We start from the raw sequence: 16,491 nt of genomic DNA, 5'->3' as shown, positions 1-16,491 counted from the left end.
AGTTTTTCAGGATTTGATTCAGTTCGTCATAACTTTGTAGCACTGTTTTGCTATTTTATCAAAAATGCATTTGTGTGAGGACAAAGGTTTTCAAAAAGTGCATAAAATTATTTTCTGAAACCAAGAGACATAATGCATCACATTAAAAAAACAGCAATTGTAGAGTATTAAAGTCCACTTTCTGATGGCCTCAACTCCTTTTATCCTGCTGGGACAAGACAGTACAACATTCAGACAATATGAACAAATAGATAATGTGCACATTTGCTGTTAAAAATCTGCAAAAGTTACCTGTTCTAAATAGAACGCAAGACTTCTTGCATTCATCCTCTGTTTCGTAACGGTTGTCATTTCCACCGCAGCCTCCATACCAAAACTGTGCACAGGCATTGGCCTGCTTGTCATAGTACCAGTGGATGCTGTAGTTTCGGCAGGTGCCTTGGTCCAAGTTAAGGTCACAGCGAGGATCAAGAACACGGGGCTCTGAAAAAGAAATGCTGTGTGAGATGCATGTTTTTCAAAGAATGTTAATGCACTCAATGAGAATAAGCCTTTTTCACAGCAGATATTTTGACGTATATGACGTATAGCAGGAAAAGCACAGGTGTTACTAATAACATTAATGATGGCTCTGTTCTATTGAAGTTAGTGAGGCGTGACAATGAGTCAGCATGCACAACACCAGGACCCTGAAACCAAAGCAGCTAAATACAATTCAGCTACCTGTGCTTTTCCGACTGGGAAACGTCAAAAGGTCCTCTGTGAAAAGGGCCTGTTGAGCAGGAGTGCAGTACTTACCTTCAGACCGGACTGGGCTCACCACTGGCTGCAACCGATTAGAGTTTAAAGATGAAACTGAGCCCAGTGTTGACACAGATGTTGCAGATGAGGATAAAGATGTAGAGGTAGATAAGACGGCCTCATTGGAGACAGAACTTTCTCTCACAGGCGATAAAGATTTTGTTTTGTTAACTACAGGTACACTAGCTACAGTATTACCAACCCGCGCTTGGGCTCTTAAGTCTAAATCTTCACCTTCATCATCTTCCACCACCTGGAGTAAGACGACAACATAAAATGTGTCACTGTTGGGATTAATTCTGCACCATCAATAAAGAAAATAACAAAAGTATACTTTAATTAAGACAATGCTAAATTAATTTTCAGACCTGAATAGGAAGAGGATCAGCACTGATGGGCAGTGTGAAAGTGTCTCCACGCCCTCGGGTGTTGGTGCGTCTCTGATTTTGAATTTCCTCTTGGTAATTGGGACCATTTTCGGTGTTCCCATATCCATAACCATTATTGCCATAGCCATTATATCCATTGGTTCTCACTCCATTTCCATTGTTTCCGTTAACACCATGCTCATGGCCATTGTTGCTGTTCCAGTGTCCATTTGTAATGCGATTGTAAATGAGGGCGCCATTTTCATCTTCACAGAATTGGCTTACGAGTTTAGACTCCAGTGCTGAAAAAAGAAATTTAGAAATCAGTTAGGCACTTACAACCTCTCAGCTGAAAGCATTTATAGCTATACATTTTAATGAACACACTACTGAAGGCATGCTATTTACAACATTTGACTGTGAATATCACCTGGTAGAGTATTGAAGTCATCAATAAGGTACATGTGTTCGCTGTCGGGGTCTGAGGCAATGAGGTTGAGTTCTTGCAGGAACTCAGTCTGCGTAGGATCAGAAGAATTGACAATCCCCAGGGCGTACATCTCGATGTTTGCAGCGTGAGCTTCCCTCACAGCTATGTCAAGTTTGACAGGCTCTCGTTTGTCAGTTTGACCATCGGTGATGACGATGGCTACTTTCCTGACTCCAGGCCGAGCGCTGAAGAAAGCCTCTTGAGTCGCCTTTCTGATGGCGGTACCAGTGTAGGTGCCCTCACCCATGTATGCCATTTTTCTGATTGCCTGCTTAACGTCTTGTTTGCTCATGTAGCGAACCAAGTTGAACTCCAAATGGACATCCAGACTGTAGAGGACCAATCCAATTCTGGTGGCGTTGCGTCCAACTGTGGTGCGGTCGACCAACCTGGTGACAAAGTCCTTGATGATTTCAAAGTTCTCTGGGCCGACACTCTCTGAACTGTCAATGACGAACACAAGTTCCATTGGCCGTTCTTTGCACTTGATGCCACATCCTGAGAAATATGAAACACATTAGCAGCTCAAGATATTTTTCTCTGGAGTTGGTGGAGATCAATACGGAGCCAAAAGAGAGTGAATATTAGACTTTTATTCATCAGGTTGTCATAAACATGAATCCAAATGAATGCTAATGTTGCTCCAAGTCTGCTCGATGTGTAAGTGGGCAAATATTTGCTAACATTTTAGCAATATAATTTTTATAAAGTTAGAATATGTGTGGACAGTTTTTACCTAGTGCCCAGCGATTATTACTGCTATTTTTTTTAATTAATTATTCCATCAGAATCTGAACCAAAACAATAACATTTGACAGTTTAACTCATTTGCTACTTTTTCATAATTTGGCTCTACATTCATGTCACTTGTCAGTTCATAGTACCTCTGCTAATAGATATATCAAATCTCTTTGCACATTTTACATTTCCACACGTGTTCATTTTAGATACCACCTACTTATTAACGGTTAAACCAATAAACTGACTTCAAGTCTTACCACAGATTTCTTTGATCAGCCTAATAATGTCCTCTCTCTGAAAAATGTAAGAAAATTTGTATTTGTACAAAATCACTCTAATTTATTGAACGTTCAAACATTAGTTGAATTGATGAACTTACTGTGAGGCCTTGGTCTCCTTTTGCTCCTGACCTTCCCTGGGATTGGAGAAAAGTGTAAAACAATATTACAGTTAGCTTCATTGCGACTTCACATTGTCAGTTTGATTATTTATTTCAGGAAGTGAGGAATAAGATAATGTTTTCTTACTGCTTCACCAGGGACTCCATGATCACCCAAGTCACCTTTTATACCTTTCATTCCTCTTTCACCCTGTGATCCACGATCACCCTGCAACAAGGCAATTGTAATAGATCAGACAGAGACCATCATATATCAATACAATGTTATGAGTAAATCTCTTACCTTAGCTCCAGGAAATCCATCTCCCTGAGGCCCTCTAGGCCCAGTCATACCTTGAGATCCTGGCTCACCCTGAAATTAGATTTTAGATTTATTGAATCATGCGGAAGCTTTCTACACTCTCGGTAGATCGTAAATTATTGTTGTGTTTTGTCCTGCAGCTAGATTGTTAGGCAGATCCGTAACATGTCAGCACCAAATACATCACATTGCTTCACTTACTTGCTGTGGGCAAATATGAATTAATCTTGATAATAAAGAGCTTTATAAGTGCTTGAAAAACAGTGCTTATGTATAACAGTGGTAACAGTTACCTTAGGGCCTTGAATACCTTCTCCTGAAGGTCCAGCTGGACCAACAGATCCTGTCCTTCCAAAAGTACCCTTAAAACAAATGTTTAAATGTAATCAGGCAACTTGTTCATGAAAAAAAACAACAACCTGCAACCTTGCATAGAGTAAATAAGCATAGGGCAACTTCTAACCTCATATAATGTCAAATGTTTAATATGTGTAGTTATTAGCTGGATTCAGATTTGAATATTGATTATAATTTGATTAAGTTTGTGAGCACATTTTCTTACAGGTGGTCCTTGTAAGCCTTCTCCAGGTGGGCCGGGCAAACCTGTCAATCCCCTAAAGCCAACATCCCCCTGAAACAGACGTGACATTATCAAATGCACCATTAGTATACCAACCCATACACACACATGCAAAAACACAACAAACCTAAAAACATGTAGACACAAACCTTGGGACCAGGAATTCCTACTCCTTCTGGACCCTGCTCACCTGGTAATCCTGGCATGCCTGGAGGACCCTAAAATAAGTACAGAAATGAGTTCAGACCGTTTCGGCTTGAACAACATTAACTAGTCGAAGAATTTTTGTGCAGAATGTTGATGATACGAACCACAGGGCCGGGGATGCCTTCGCCTTTTGGACCAACTGAACCTGTCAAACCCGAATGGCCGCGATCACCCTGTTTAAACAAAATGGAGTGATGAAGACCAACATTAGGCTGGTTAGAACAATAAAGGCAACATCGTTATAAATGTATATGAAAAGCAAAATTGTGAAATAGATGGCCAAATGTGTAAGTCTGTTTGCTTCCAACGTGACATAGTATGACTGAGCATACATGTTCCTACATTTTGACCCAAAATGAGGTCTGAAGAGTGTAAATGGTGGGAATGAGAGCAGGTCTAAGATATTGTTTTCAGAGAATATTAAAGCTCCTCTTTCATGATAAAAGTAATAGTAACAATGTAGTAATTGAGCTGAATGTTTTGGTGTTTGAATGCAGTTTCCATGTTGAAAAATGTGGAAGGAGTTGAATGACAAGAAACTCGGGCTAATAATTAAGATTAAGAAGACCATAGGTGCTTCCAGTATTCACACCAAATAAATGCTCTAAAAGATGTCAGTGTTTGCAGTACCTTTGGACCAGGTAATCCATGGCCTGTTTCTCCAACAGGACCTGGGGGACCAGCAGAGCCTACATCACCCTGGAGACAATAAAGTCACAGTGTTGATTTGTGGCAACAATTTTGAAACATTACATCACATTAGAGTCTATCTGGCAGCTCTTCTGGCTGCCTGCTACCTGTCTACCTCGGTGCCAAGATCTGTGTAAAGAGACAGTTTGATGGAGAGTTTTTATTTATTTACCTTTGGACCTGATATGGACCGTCCTGGCTGTCCCGGCATGCCCTGCTGGCCTGATATCCCACGTTCACCCTGAAAGGTGAGATTTGGCAAGAGACTAAAGATCCAATTCATATTTTTATGCAACAATACGTGTGCTGCCAACAACCTGCAGAGAACTTTTGTTTTGGCTCTACTCAAAGGTTGGGTTGATTGTGGCATAAATCCCCTACAGCAAGGTATTCATCATAGAATATATGGAGAGAGGCTGCCTATACTAGTTCATCACAGAAGATATCGCATCACAATAAAATAGGCCTACTTGTTCCATTAACTCTTACCTTTGGTCCAGAGGGTCCTGAGATCCCAGGAGGCCCATGTAACCCACGGATCCCCCTCGAACCCTGGTCACCCTGGGAGGGATTACAGCACACATTACCTGATTAACATTTGTTGTTAAATAAATTCTGACAAACACACAGATATATGTCTAAATCATACCTTCTCCCCTTGAGTGCCAATTCCTTGTGCTCCCTCAAGACCTCTTAAACCAGGTAAACCAGCCTCCCCCTAAGAGAGGGAAGATAGATGGGGCAGAAGCAGCACTCAGCTGTGACAATTTTTTTTGGAAATAATCAGTTTTTATTGAAAACTCACGGACAAAGGAAAGGAAGGTAGGGGAAGTTTTCCACAGAGTTGGCATAATGTACTTTTACTTTACCTTCTGCCCTGGAGCTCCATCCTCTCCTGGAAGACCAGGCAGGCCACCCAAACCAGATGCTCCAAGCTCTCCCTGTAACAGTAGAATGGTATTATTTGATATTCAATGGATTCAGTACATTAGCACTCAACATAGACCACCTATATAGGCCATAAATAAAGTGACCTGTGTTTACCTTTGGACCAGGCTCACCAATGCCTCTCTCTCCTGTGGCTCCCTGCTCTCCCGGTAAACCTTGGTCTCCCTAGAATAGAAAGAGCATGACAATTATAAGAAAAATGGAACACATCCGAGTTTTGCACTTGTTTTGTATGTTGTTTGTCCAGTTCATTGTTTGGCTACACATCTTATCTTTGATAGTGTACGATATATAAACTGTATGTCCTGTAAACAATAACAAACTGGATGTTATACCTTTATTATATTTTACCTGAAAATGACATCAGCAGTATTATAACTTTAGAAACCACTTAAAAACTTAACCTTATATACATTTGATTAGCAGTAGTTCATACAGCAGCTGTTTTAACAAACCTTTGATCCAGGTAAACCTTCTCCTGGATGTCCTCTGACTCCTGGCGGACCTCTTGGACCCTCGACTCCCTGAGCAGTAATACAGATTATAATTATAAATTTTCCTTGCAGAGTGTCCTACTAATCTATGTCCTGATATGTCAGTGTGACATTGTGAAAATATAGATGATGATATTTTGCTGACCTTCTCTCCCTGTATGCCTGCTCCCACCAGTCCAGTTGGCCCTGGAAAACCTGGAAGTCCCAAGTCACCCTGGAAGTAAAACACTATAGTCAGTTTAATACAAAAGTAACATATGTGTGCATGCATTACATATATAATGAATCTCTAGTCCGTCATTAGTAACACCTCCTTTGTCTACCTGCTATGATCGCCACGTGTTTTTTTGGACTTGTTTACCTTCATTGACTAACCTGTTGCTTACCTTGTTTATGAACAAATATAAAGTAAACTGCCTCTGCAGGATGCTTTTGGGTCCTCAATACAATTTTTACCTGCACTGTCACCCGTCATGTTCTTTTGTCAAGAGAAACATATGCTGAGAGTCTATCTATTTTGGGGGAAAATAGTTCAGATGATTCATAAATTACATAAATACGACATAAACGATCCTTTCAAGTACAGCACAAATCACAAAGATTCCATTCCAGTGTTCAACTGGTAGTGCTAACAGGCCAAGAAACACAAGAATCACCAAATACAGTCCAAGTGCTCCAAGATGCTATCTTGACATTTGTGCTCCCTCCCAAAGAGTTGTGTTAACTTGAGTGTTTGCAGTATATTCTCTTTTTAGATGATATATTTATAACCCACCTTTTCTCCTTTGATTCCTGCACCCTGCTGTCCCCTTGGCCCCTTTGGTCCAGTGAGCCCCCGTTCTCCCTGTGGAACAAAACCAGGTTATTTCTGTCAGTTACATTGCTGCCATGCCTTTGGGTCACAGCTAGGTCTGCATTGTTGTCAGCAAAGTGTGCGGAAAAAAAGCATGTTGGCTCCTGTTATCCACTTGAGATTGATACAAAGTTATTGTACGCACAAAGAACAGAAGAGTTTTTTCTTCATGGTACTTCTTGACTGCATGGACTTTTTCCAGAGCCAGTGAATCATGAAGTGAAGTGGTTGCTTATCTTGCAACATACAAGTGTAATGAAATGCCAACTTTATGTGTTTAGGTGTGTGTGGAGAAGAGAGGGTTTGGTCACCTCTCACAGAAGCGCTCTGATCCCCTTTTTACAAGAGGTAAAAGTCAGCAGAAGAGTCAAATCTATAACAACTCGGTAGTCTGGCACAGGTATAACAGATGTGAAGTTGCTTGAGGACATTTCCAGTGTTCATTTTCCAAGAGCTTTCTCCAGAACAAATAAAAGTGTACATAGTGTACATACCCTTATTTGATATTGACGTCAGGTTGACATTATATTCATAAGGTGGCTCTAAGAGCTCAAAGTTAACTGCACATTAAGAAAATACAAACGTACACAACACAAGCAAATGAAGAAACATCACAGATTTGACGGCACATGCACAGCATTTAGAAAACATAAATTTGACAACACATTTAAAAAAAGGACTGCTAATAGAGAAACACGTTGCATGGAGCTCTCAACACAGCGGAAACTGTTTCTATGGGACAGTAACAAGTAATGCACACGGCTGGGACACGCTGGTTGTTGTTGCTGTTGTTGCCATGGTATATGGCTTATGAGTGTTTTTTGGGCTTATTTTATTGTGATTTAATGATTCAGATAATATAATAATAAACACAAGGCTAATGCTAGGTTAACAACAGATATCTCCAATAATATCTGAATTATGACATCACAATTTGAATATAAAACAAAAAACAAAACAAAACACACAGGTCATTTTCCAACCCACTGACAGATGCCAACTCCAACAGCATCACAAACCATAAAACCATGGCAACAAGCATGTTCCAGCTGTGTCCCCTGGAAACATTCTCCATTGCGTTGTGAGCTTTTTGCAGAGTTTTTTTTTAAATGCGTATTTTTGTCAAATTTGGGGAAGATTTTTCTTCATTTGCGTCTGTTGTATCTGTTTGCATGTGTTTTCTTAATTCATCTGCAGTGTGTTGAGCTCTCAGGGCCATGAGCAAAGGCTCATGCACTGTTAATACATTCTTTGCAACAATTTAACATTCAGCAATATTTTTCTAGGCATTTAGGCATTACTTCATCAACAAATGACTCGTTATATAATTACCCTGTAACACATATGATTTTAAGGTGTTCAGACTTTTAATATATTTGTATTATTTTATTATTTCTTTGAAGAATATTCTCTGTCTCTTTATGTTCTACCCTATAGAGAAAGTTAGCAGAGCATTGTGGTATGTTTACGTTTTCACCTCGACAATGTTCTTGTTGATGAGTTCTCTGATGATAGACTCAAAATCATACCTTTGGTCCAGGAAACCCCTCACCATGGGGTCCTTTTTCCCCTTGAACACCTTGTGGTCCTTGAGGTCCCTGTAAACAAAGCCAGAGTGCACAATGTGTCACCCAAACAGTGCTCTGGTCAAAGTACCTTTGTGCTTTGCTTTCTCAACAGATCCCATTTGCGACTGAAATAAATATGATCACAGACACAAAAACATTGAATAGTACAGACTGTTTCTTCTGAACTTACAGGAAGGCCGTGTTCACCCACTCCATGGGGACCGGGAGGACCTACTCGGCCCTGGAATCCCATGTCACCCTGCAGATTTATAAAGTAACATAATTTAATAAAATAAACTTAAACAATAGCAGATATCAAATAAACAACAACAAAGTACAAGAAAAATATTCTGAGGATAATCCATAGCATCATTTACTTTTGGTCCAGGAAGTCCAACACCAGTTTCCCCCTGAATTCCTGAAGAGCCAGGTGGGCCACGTTCACCCTGTGATGACAAAATAACACTTAACATCAGTGTGGATTGGAGCTTACATCATGCAACAATATAGCAAAAGGAAATTAGTCCTAAACCATTAGTTTAGTATATCATTTGACATTGCTTTTGTTTTTTTAGAATCTTTTTTGCCTCTGTATTTAAACCTTTGATGGTGTTCATTTATTGTTTATTTGAACACTATGTTGCACTCCTGAAAAGCACTACCTAACTCAAAACTTTTTTGATTGTATACACACATACATACATGCAGGTAACATGCTGCTGTAAACTTCTGTGTAGTGGGCAAGATATTTGATCTCTTCTTGCAGGTCAGGACAAATAGAAGCTAAATTTAAGCTCCAGTAATGTCTCAAAGTTCAACAAAACCCCAAACGACAGTGTCTCAAATTAACAAAGAACTGCTGGAGGCTCTTTACTACATCAAAGTTTGGATCGATAACAAATCTTGCTTGGTCTTTAGACAACTTTATCTAAATGAAAGTGAAAACAAAAACATAGAGCCTGACATAAAGAGCTGTAATGTAATTATTTGATCTTGTTTTAACAGAATATAATAGTTCCTATGTACCATTTTACTACATTTCAATTTAATCTGAATGATTTGTATGAGTAATCATTCATGTTATTCATGTCATACTAATTTGATTGTGAGGACTGTGGAGTGAGAGGCACACTAAGAACTTCACATATTGTGTGGAGTCTTTTGAGAAACATACACATACACAAAGTATGCAACATAGGGACCACCAAGAGTCCTGGTAATCTTTGCAGATGCTTCCCACATGTCTTCACATGGCGAGCCACCGAGCAAACATTGACTTTCCTTGTATGTTATTAACTGCAGGTCTTGTTGGTAATGTTAACAATGCTGTAGGCACTTCCTAGTCTGTATTTAGAAACAGGATACAAGGAGAACACTGAAGAACCTGGAGTGAAATATTTTGCTGAGAGCTCATCCCTGTTCTGGTAAATAACAGTAATGATGGGGAAGATTTGGCAGATTGCCAAGTATTCACACAGGGGTTTATTACTAGACAAACAGGCCTCTGTGCTGCACAGTAAAGACCAGGGCGGTAAAGCTCCGACCTCTAGTTTGAACTAATCATAAAAGGAAATGTAAAGGTCACAGCAGATGTACACGATGAGGCAAGTAAAAGTTGTTCAAAAAGGGGCTGACCTGCTTTCCATGAAGGCCCTCAGGTCCAATGTCTCCCTGTGGTCCCGGTAACCCCTGGGCAGAAACATCATACAATATAGACATGTATTAAGATATATCCAGAAACATTAGAATATGTGTGTGTGTGTGTGTGTGTGTGTGTGTGTGTGTGTGTGTGTGTGTGTGTGTGTGTGTGTTTCCAATGACTCCAATGAGTACTTCTAATAATACGCAGAATGTCATACTATCACTTGAGTACAGATGTCTAAAGTAAAAACATCTGTTCTCTCTTTTGTCTTTTTGTCCAATCAATGTAATGTGTTAACTATTAAAGACAGTCTTTATAAACACATGAATTGCATATTGTACTACTGAAATATTACTGACCTGCAGACCTCTAAGTCCTCTTGTTCCAATTGGACCCTCAGGACCCTGAAGCACACCACACAGGGAAGAGAAAGGCCATAAGATCATACACAGTATGTACAGCAAGTGTGAATTATCAAACTGGACATACAGTATGATATATAATGTTCAGTATGTGTAGTGTCAACAGTGCGGTTGTACCTTCTCTCCTTTGATTCCTGGAGTGCCGCACTCACCCCTCTCACCCTGTGTAGTAATTACAAGTATTGCATCGGCTTGCATAGTCTCCAACAAAATAAAAGGTTATCATTGTCATCAATCTAAATCACATACCATCTCTCCTTTGTAACCTGGTTTTCCCTTTAAAAAAATGAATGAAATGATTTGTGTTAACAAACTTCTCAGAAAGTAATGAATATTTTCTTAATTTTGGTCATAAATAGTGACATTTACCTCAGCACCCTCACGTCCGGGTAGACCACTTAGTCCTGCTTCACCCTGATGTGACAGAAAGTACACAGACTCATTATATCAGTGAATACGAGTCACAGCCACTGTAAAGTAAAATACCTTAACACGGAATAAACAGTCTGATTTTGTAGGTGTACATAGATTAAGTAGAGAAACAAAAATTAAAGACATGGAAAAATGAAACATCTTTCACCAACTGTAACATCAACATTAATAGACTGAAAACTTAACACATTTTATACAAATGTATATAAGCCCTATAAACCCTAAACATAAATGGATTTCAGATCAATAATGAGCTGATGTTGAATACATTAGCTTTTTATGATCATTCATAATTCAATAATCATATCCTTAAAGACTCAAAAAATGCCAAAAGAAGGGGTGTGATGGTAAACTATTAAATACTCTCGATGCAATTATGGTAAATGCTCGATCACTGTTAGATTGGAGGTATGGAGGTGGAATAGTAGCGAAGGTGCTCAGAAATGGGTTCCACAATATGCAGTATTTAAAAAACAAATGAAAACATCTTAAAAACAATCCTACATTTGATTGGTAGCCGGTGAAAGAAGGCTAACACAGGCTGCCAAGGCTGACTGACAAAAACTTCCACATAAATTGTGTACAACAGCCAAGATGCAAAGAAATAAAAGCATGTAAATATACATATCTGATATTCGTGCAGTATGTACACTTAACAGGGCCCAAAAGTGTTTGTTAAATCACTATCACTAAATCACTAAATCACAAGAAATCAGAACCATAGCAGATTATGTTTATCAATCTCTAAAAGAAGGGTCGACCAACTATGGACATTACCAGTTTTTAAGGGGAGGCACAACGACATATTTTTAGAGTGACAGTGATATGTTTTTTTCTAATAACAGAGCCCAGTGTGAGCACATAGAGAGAATAAAAGAAGCCCTAAGATTTAACCTTGGGGTACTCCACCGGAGATGAGTGACGAGTAAAAAGAAAAGTTACTAGTGTCACCAGAAACTGTGCTGGGTAAGTAAAAGGCAATCGCAGATTATATTATTAGTTAAGTTCTTTCCACATTATCTATATGTATCACCTTATATTTTCTCATGAGCACTCTATAGAGTTAGGTTCTTCGTTCCATCCCAAAACTTACTCACTGAACAGATCATTATCCTTTTGGACTACATTTTTTTATTAATTGGTAATGACACAGATGATGTTTGTTTTTTTTATTCTCATGAACATCTGGAAAAGTTCTATTTGCAGTGAAGCAGATCATGTTTTTGAAAGTAAAATCTAAATATTCAACTATACAAAAAATATACATATATGTTACAAATTATTAATATATAACGCTAAATGATAATAATATATAATAATTTACCAGATTTCAAAATGTGTTTATTACTATTATGAACATTCTTTTTTTTTTTACGAAGAACTGAACAGACATTGGCTGACCCAGTTCAGGAAGAATGACAACTTTTTCCAAAATTTTGACATAGAATTTAAATGTGGAGAACTCAGGAAGTATTATATAACACCTGAAGGGGCCTGCCAGCTAAGACATTAGTCGTCCACATGTCCATCAAAAAGCACACACCTTTAGCCCTTTAAGCCCTGGGGCGCCATCATCTCCAGAGCGACCTTTTTTCCCCTAGAGAATGAAACAAAGTCAGGGTTAAGTTGATTAATTTCTTCCATGGATATTACGCTCACCTCTTGGTGTCCACCTCTTGGGAGTTTGCTCACATGGCATGTACATGTTGAAAACCTTTGTTCTAGTCTACAACAGAGGATGTATCTATTTTAGATGCTTGAACTCTGTGGTGTGTGGTGTAAACTCATGATTTTGTTCTATCAAAGAATTTCAGAGAGTGTAATTCGATATGGCATACAAGTATGGATGGTAACCTGTCAGCACAAAAGTCAAAGCTTGCATGTCTCAAACAGCCATGAAGACCATCGGGGGAAAAGAACATCCCTCTCTTCAGTCTTTATATGAACAGTCTGTGCTCAGGGGGGCACAGAAGATAATGAACGACCCAGCATTCTGAAACCTTAAAGTCGTTGTTGGCAAGTTGACAAGTTTGTTGTGTGATGCAGCAGCTTGGAGGCCAAGATAAATTTCCCTGCGCAACAATAAAATATATATTATGTTATCTTAAATAATCACTAAAGTCCATGTGCTCATGGATGTGAGGGCATGTATGACAGTTGAAGCGATAGGTGGGCATGAGGTGTCTTGTCCACAAGGCCAAGGGTCATTGTCTTGAGCTGCACCTGGACAGCGTGTGTCAATTGCTATCCACCAGAAATCACTAGTTTGTGCCCATTAAACTAATGAGAGCAATTATGAGAGCCTCTTTTTCTGAGTGTAAGAATTTGAAGAATCTCTCTGAGGAGAAAGCACCTGGTTAATGGCCATGCAGCTGTCTGTCAGCATCACGATTATCTCATCGGGTTGCTGGAAAGCTTGACACTACCTTCGCTCATTGTTAGAGTGAGTGAGTGTCTAGAGCGGAGGGGATGATCTTCTTAGCGTCACACAGAAATAATGTGTAATATCTGGTGTTCCGCACTGCAGTCCTTCTATCACTGTTTCTGTCTGTGGCAGTATGGGTAGTATGGGAGATTTATGGTGGCCAAAGGTCCAGTTTTATAGGGAGTGGAGTTTTAAAAGCGGTGCCTCTTGTTTCCATGGGGGACATCTTAATATTTGGCTGAGACAGGGCACAGCAAACATATTTCCGTGGGAATAGCAGACCACAGTCTGTGATCTCCTTTGCCTGTTGCCAGAGATTTGCTTTTAGAATGTGGGGCAGGACCACCTATCTACTTACTCTACTCTACTCTACTGCAAATGCCTACAAGCTATATTGAGGAGAAATAAGCATGCAATTATCCTGATTGTTCAAAACTGCACAATTACCTTTCCTAAACAATCAGGATCATGTTAAATTTCTCTGCACGAGATTTCAGGAATCCTTTCTTCTGACTTGTGACACTTCAAAGGAAACTGCTCTTTGCTTGTGGAATATTTTTTGAAAAGTTTAAAGCTTAGTACTCACCGCAGGCCCGTTTGGTCCCCTCTCTCCTTTCTCACAAGCACATCTTTGAGCCAGAGGGCACTGCAGATAAAGAGACACATTTGCTAATCCGTTATGAATGTAATTATTCACACTATAGCCTAATTACACAAAGATTCCCTATGAGCTGTCTAATTGTAGTAATACTTACTCCTTCATTAGCAATGCCAGTCTGCAAAAACAACAACATTTTAATTAAAGCAATACACTTGAAACCTGACAGAAGAAAGACAATTAATGTTCCAGAAAACTTCAAGTTATAGCCAGTAACAGAGTAATATTGCTAGTCACGTGATACATTCTGGGAATCCTATGGGGATGTGCTCATGCAGATGTCAAACAGTATTTTTCTAAAGCTGGGTAAAAAGCTTAAAATCCAGAGCTGTCAAAGATATTCTTTCCTTTGTTTCTCCAGAGCATTTTCATCATTCCTTCTCTGTACGAATACCTGAACAAGCCTGTCTATGTGTCAACTCTGAATAGATCCCTAGTCAAAGCAAATACATCACTTTTCTTCTCAGTGGTGCCGGCTGAAAGAAAGGTATTATACTCACAATCTCAGTGACAATTTTTTCAACAATGTCTTCGTCCTGTAAATTATGGAGGAAGTGGGAAGCTGGGGAGCTGGCGATTAGACGAAGTTGGGCTAAATTGGCTGGATCGTTGGCTGCTCGAGTGATGCCCAAAGTGAAGAATTTGATGCCCTGGTTCTTGGCATCAGCAACAGCAGAGAAAAGGTCAGGGTTCCTTGGGTGGGAAATACCATCTGTAAGCAGCAGGGCTACTTTGATGCTGCTGGGGCTGGATTCCTCCAGGTAGATCTTGGTCATGTTGGTGATGGCGTAGGTGGTGTAGGTGCCGTGTCCGATGTAGATGATGGGAGCGGTGAGGGCCTTAAAGTTTTCTGTGCCCCTCCAGTCTCTGAAGGTTTGCTCTGTGATAACGTGACTGCTGTACTGCAGCAGAGCCACCTTTAAACTCAAGCTGCGGCCGGTCTGCAGCTGTACCCCTTGGAGTCTGTCCACCATGTTCATAGTGAACTGCTTTTCCTGCTCATGATTGTCCTTGGCGCTCTCAGAGCTGTCCAACAGGAAGGTTAGCTCCAAGCTACAGTCCTCATCTAGGATGGCTGTGTGCACACAGAACAGGATGAAGGACTTGTCATTAGCAATACATGTTTTTTTAGGTGTTATTGCTTTGATTAAGTGATATACATTTTGATTTAACTTCAGGTGAAAACTGCAGATTAGTACAATCCAAGTAAGATATGATCATAATACTGTAGCAACATGATGTTGAATTTCCTGCATCAAAAAGACAATCGATTGGAATGACATATTTTGTAATTATTTTACATTTATTGTCTTACCTTGTCCGTCATGAATATTTGCAGCCAGGTGTTTGGCCCTGGATTTCTTGCTAATTTTCCTCTCTTCGTAAGGGTCTTGGGCCCAGACGCTGGTCAGTGCTGTGACCAGCAGCACCAATGTAGAGGAGAGGAACATCCTTGTCCCAACTATGGAGAAAAGTAGCAACAACAAATCAAAATCAATAAATTTCACTGTCCTTAAAAGTAGTTTCTGCAAAAAAATCAGAGTTGATTAATGTTGAAAGTCAAACTATAAAATACTCAATTGTTGTAAATGTGGGGTATATCAACTCTTAGTCCAACCTCTTTTGGAAATGCTGCAAATTCTAGTATTTCAGCGTCCTATTGCAGACTGGAAGAAGGTATCTGGAACAGCTGGACCGCAGCACACAGTGAGCTCCACTTAGCTCATTGATTGAACAGCAGCAGCAGTGTCAGTCATCCTGGAGAGCAGAGAGTGAGAGACCCTGAGACACTCACTCCTCCTTTATAAGAAGGCACCGACAGCCCAGATCCCACTGAGCTTTGCCAGGATTCCCGCTCTGCCCTCAGGGAAGGGGAGCTGAGATATGTTTGCAGCAGTGAAGCAACATTGTGTGTGTTTGCTGAAATGTTTAGTCTCTGCAAGTACAATCAACTGTAGATGTATTAGTCTATGAATTCTTTTATATCACAGAATTATAGTTATGGTAATGTGTATTTACATTGTTGTTGAAAAGTTACGGACCATTTTTACCTGTTTAACCTTACCTTAAATCTAAACAATACATTTAAATAGATTTAATTCTGTGTATTATCTCACAGTATTCGTTGTGAGAGTATAGAAAAAATTCTGGAAGGATCTATGAGACTGAGTTTTGTGAGGTGAGCCTTGGACAATATTGGTGAAAGCAGTTTATTTAATTTATTTATTTTACCTTTACCTTTACCAGATATGTCAATTGAGAACCAGTTCTCATTTACAATGACGACCTGGCCAAAAAAGGCAGCAACACCTTAAATATCTTGTAAACAAGCTTAGTAATAGTGTTTGTCAATTCAAACCAGATTACCTTTTTAGTTAACAGGTTATGATTACATTTTTTTTCATATTTATATTTATTATAATCTACCCGAGATCTTCCTTGTTGGCAAAAAAATTAATGGTATCTTAACA

General features: G+C 39.5%; 1 protein-coding gene across 1 annotated transcript; it reads right to left on the bottom strand.

Annotated features, from left to right (window-relative positions):
• Positions 1-189: 189 nt before the first annotated feature.
• On the bottom strand, positions 190-15,664 carry col28a2a (collagen, type XXVIII, alpha 2a). Its single transcript, XM_068704276.1, has 36 exons — positions 15,639-15,664; positions 15,336-15,482; positions 14,521-15,095; positions 14,118-14,138; positions 13,949-14,008; positions 12,481-12,534; positions 10,875-10,919; positions 10,755-10,781; positions 10,623-10,667; positions 10,443-10,487; positions 10,077-10,130; positions 8,819-8,887; positions 8,632-8,700; positions 8,403-8,471; positions 6,796-6,864; positions 6,166-6,234; positions 5,982-6,050; positions 5,623-5,691; positions 5,448-5,519; positions 5,228-5,296; positions 5,068-5,139; positions 4,751-4,819; positions 4,519-4,587; positions 3,993-4,061; positions 3,831-3,899; positions 3,664-3,732; positions 3,395-3,463; positions 3,084-3,152; positions 2,928-3,008; positions 2,780-2,815; positions 2,658-2,694; positions 1,600-2,157; positions 1,170-1,471; positions 799-1,054; positions 292-483; positions 190-208 (listed from the first exon to the last, which is right to left on the bottom strand). The coding sequence occupies exons 2-36, from the start codon at positions 15,469-15,471 to the stop codon at positions 201-203; spliced, it is 3,711 nt and encodes a 1,236-aa protein (XP_068560377.1). The 5' UTR covers positions 15,472-15,482; positions 15,639-15,664; the 3' UTR covers positions 190-200.
• Positions 15,665-16,491: the final 827 nt, after the last annotated feature.

This window comes from Cebidichthys violaceus, unplaced genomic scaffold (assembly GCF_023349555.1).
Source record: "Cebidichthys violaceus isolate CVI_PGR_0920_01 unplaced genomic scaffold, fCebVio1.0.p SCAF_11, whole genome shotgun sequence".
NCBI classification, from domain to species: Eukaryota; Metazoa; Chordata; class Actinopteri; order Perciformes; family Stichaeidae; genus Cebidichthys; species Cebidichthys violaceus.
Note: the sequence above shows the minus strand (reverse complement) of the source record. Positions and strands in the feature narration are given on the sequence as shown.

Bases quoted from the DNA above. Each gene is read 5' to 3' on its own strand.
- col28a2a (XM_068704276.1), bottom strand. From the start codon at position 15,471: ATGTTCCTCTCCTCTACATTGGTGCTGCTGGTCACAGCACTGACCAGC. The intron at 10,920-12,480 runs GTGTGTGCTTTT...CTGTCACATCAG, and splicing joins CAGGGCTTAAAGGGCTAAAG to GGTGAAGCAGGACTAAGTGG. The intron at 2,816-2,927 runs GTAAGAAAACAT...CTCCAATCCCAG, and splicing joins ATGGAGTCCCTGGTGAAGCA to GGAAGGTCAGGAGCAAAAGG.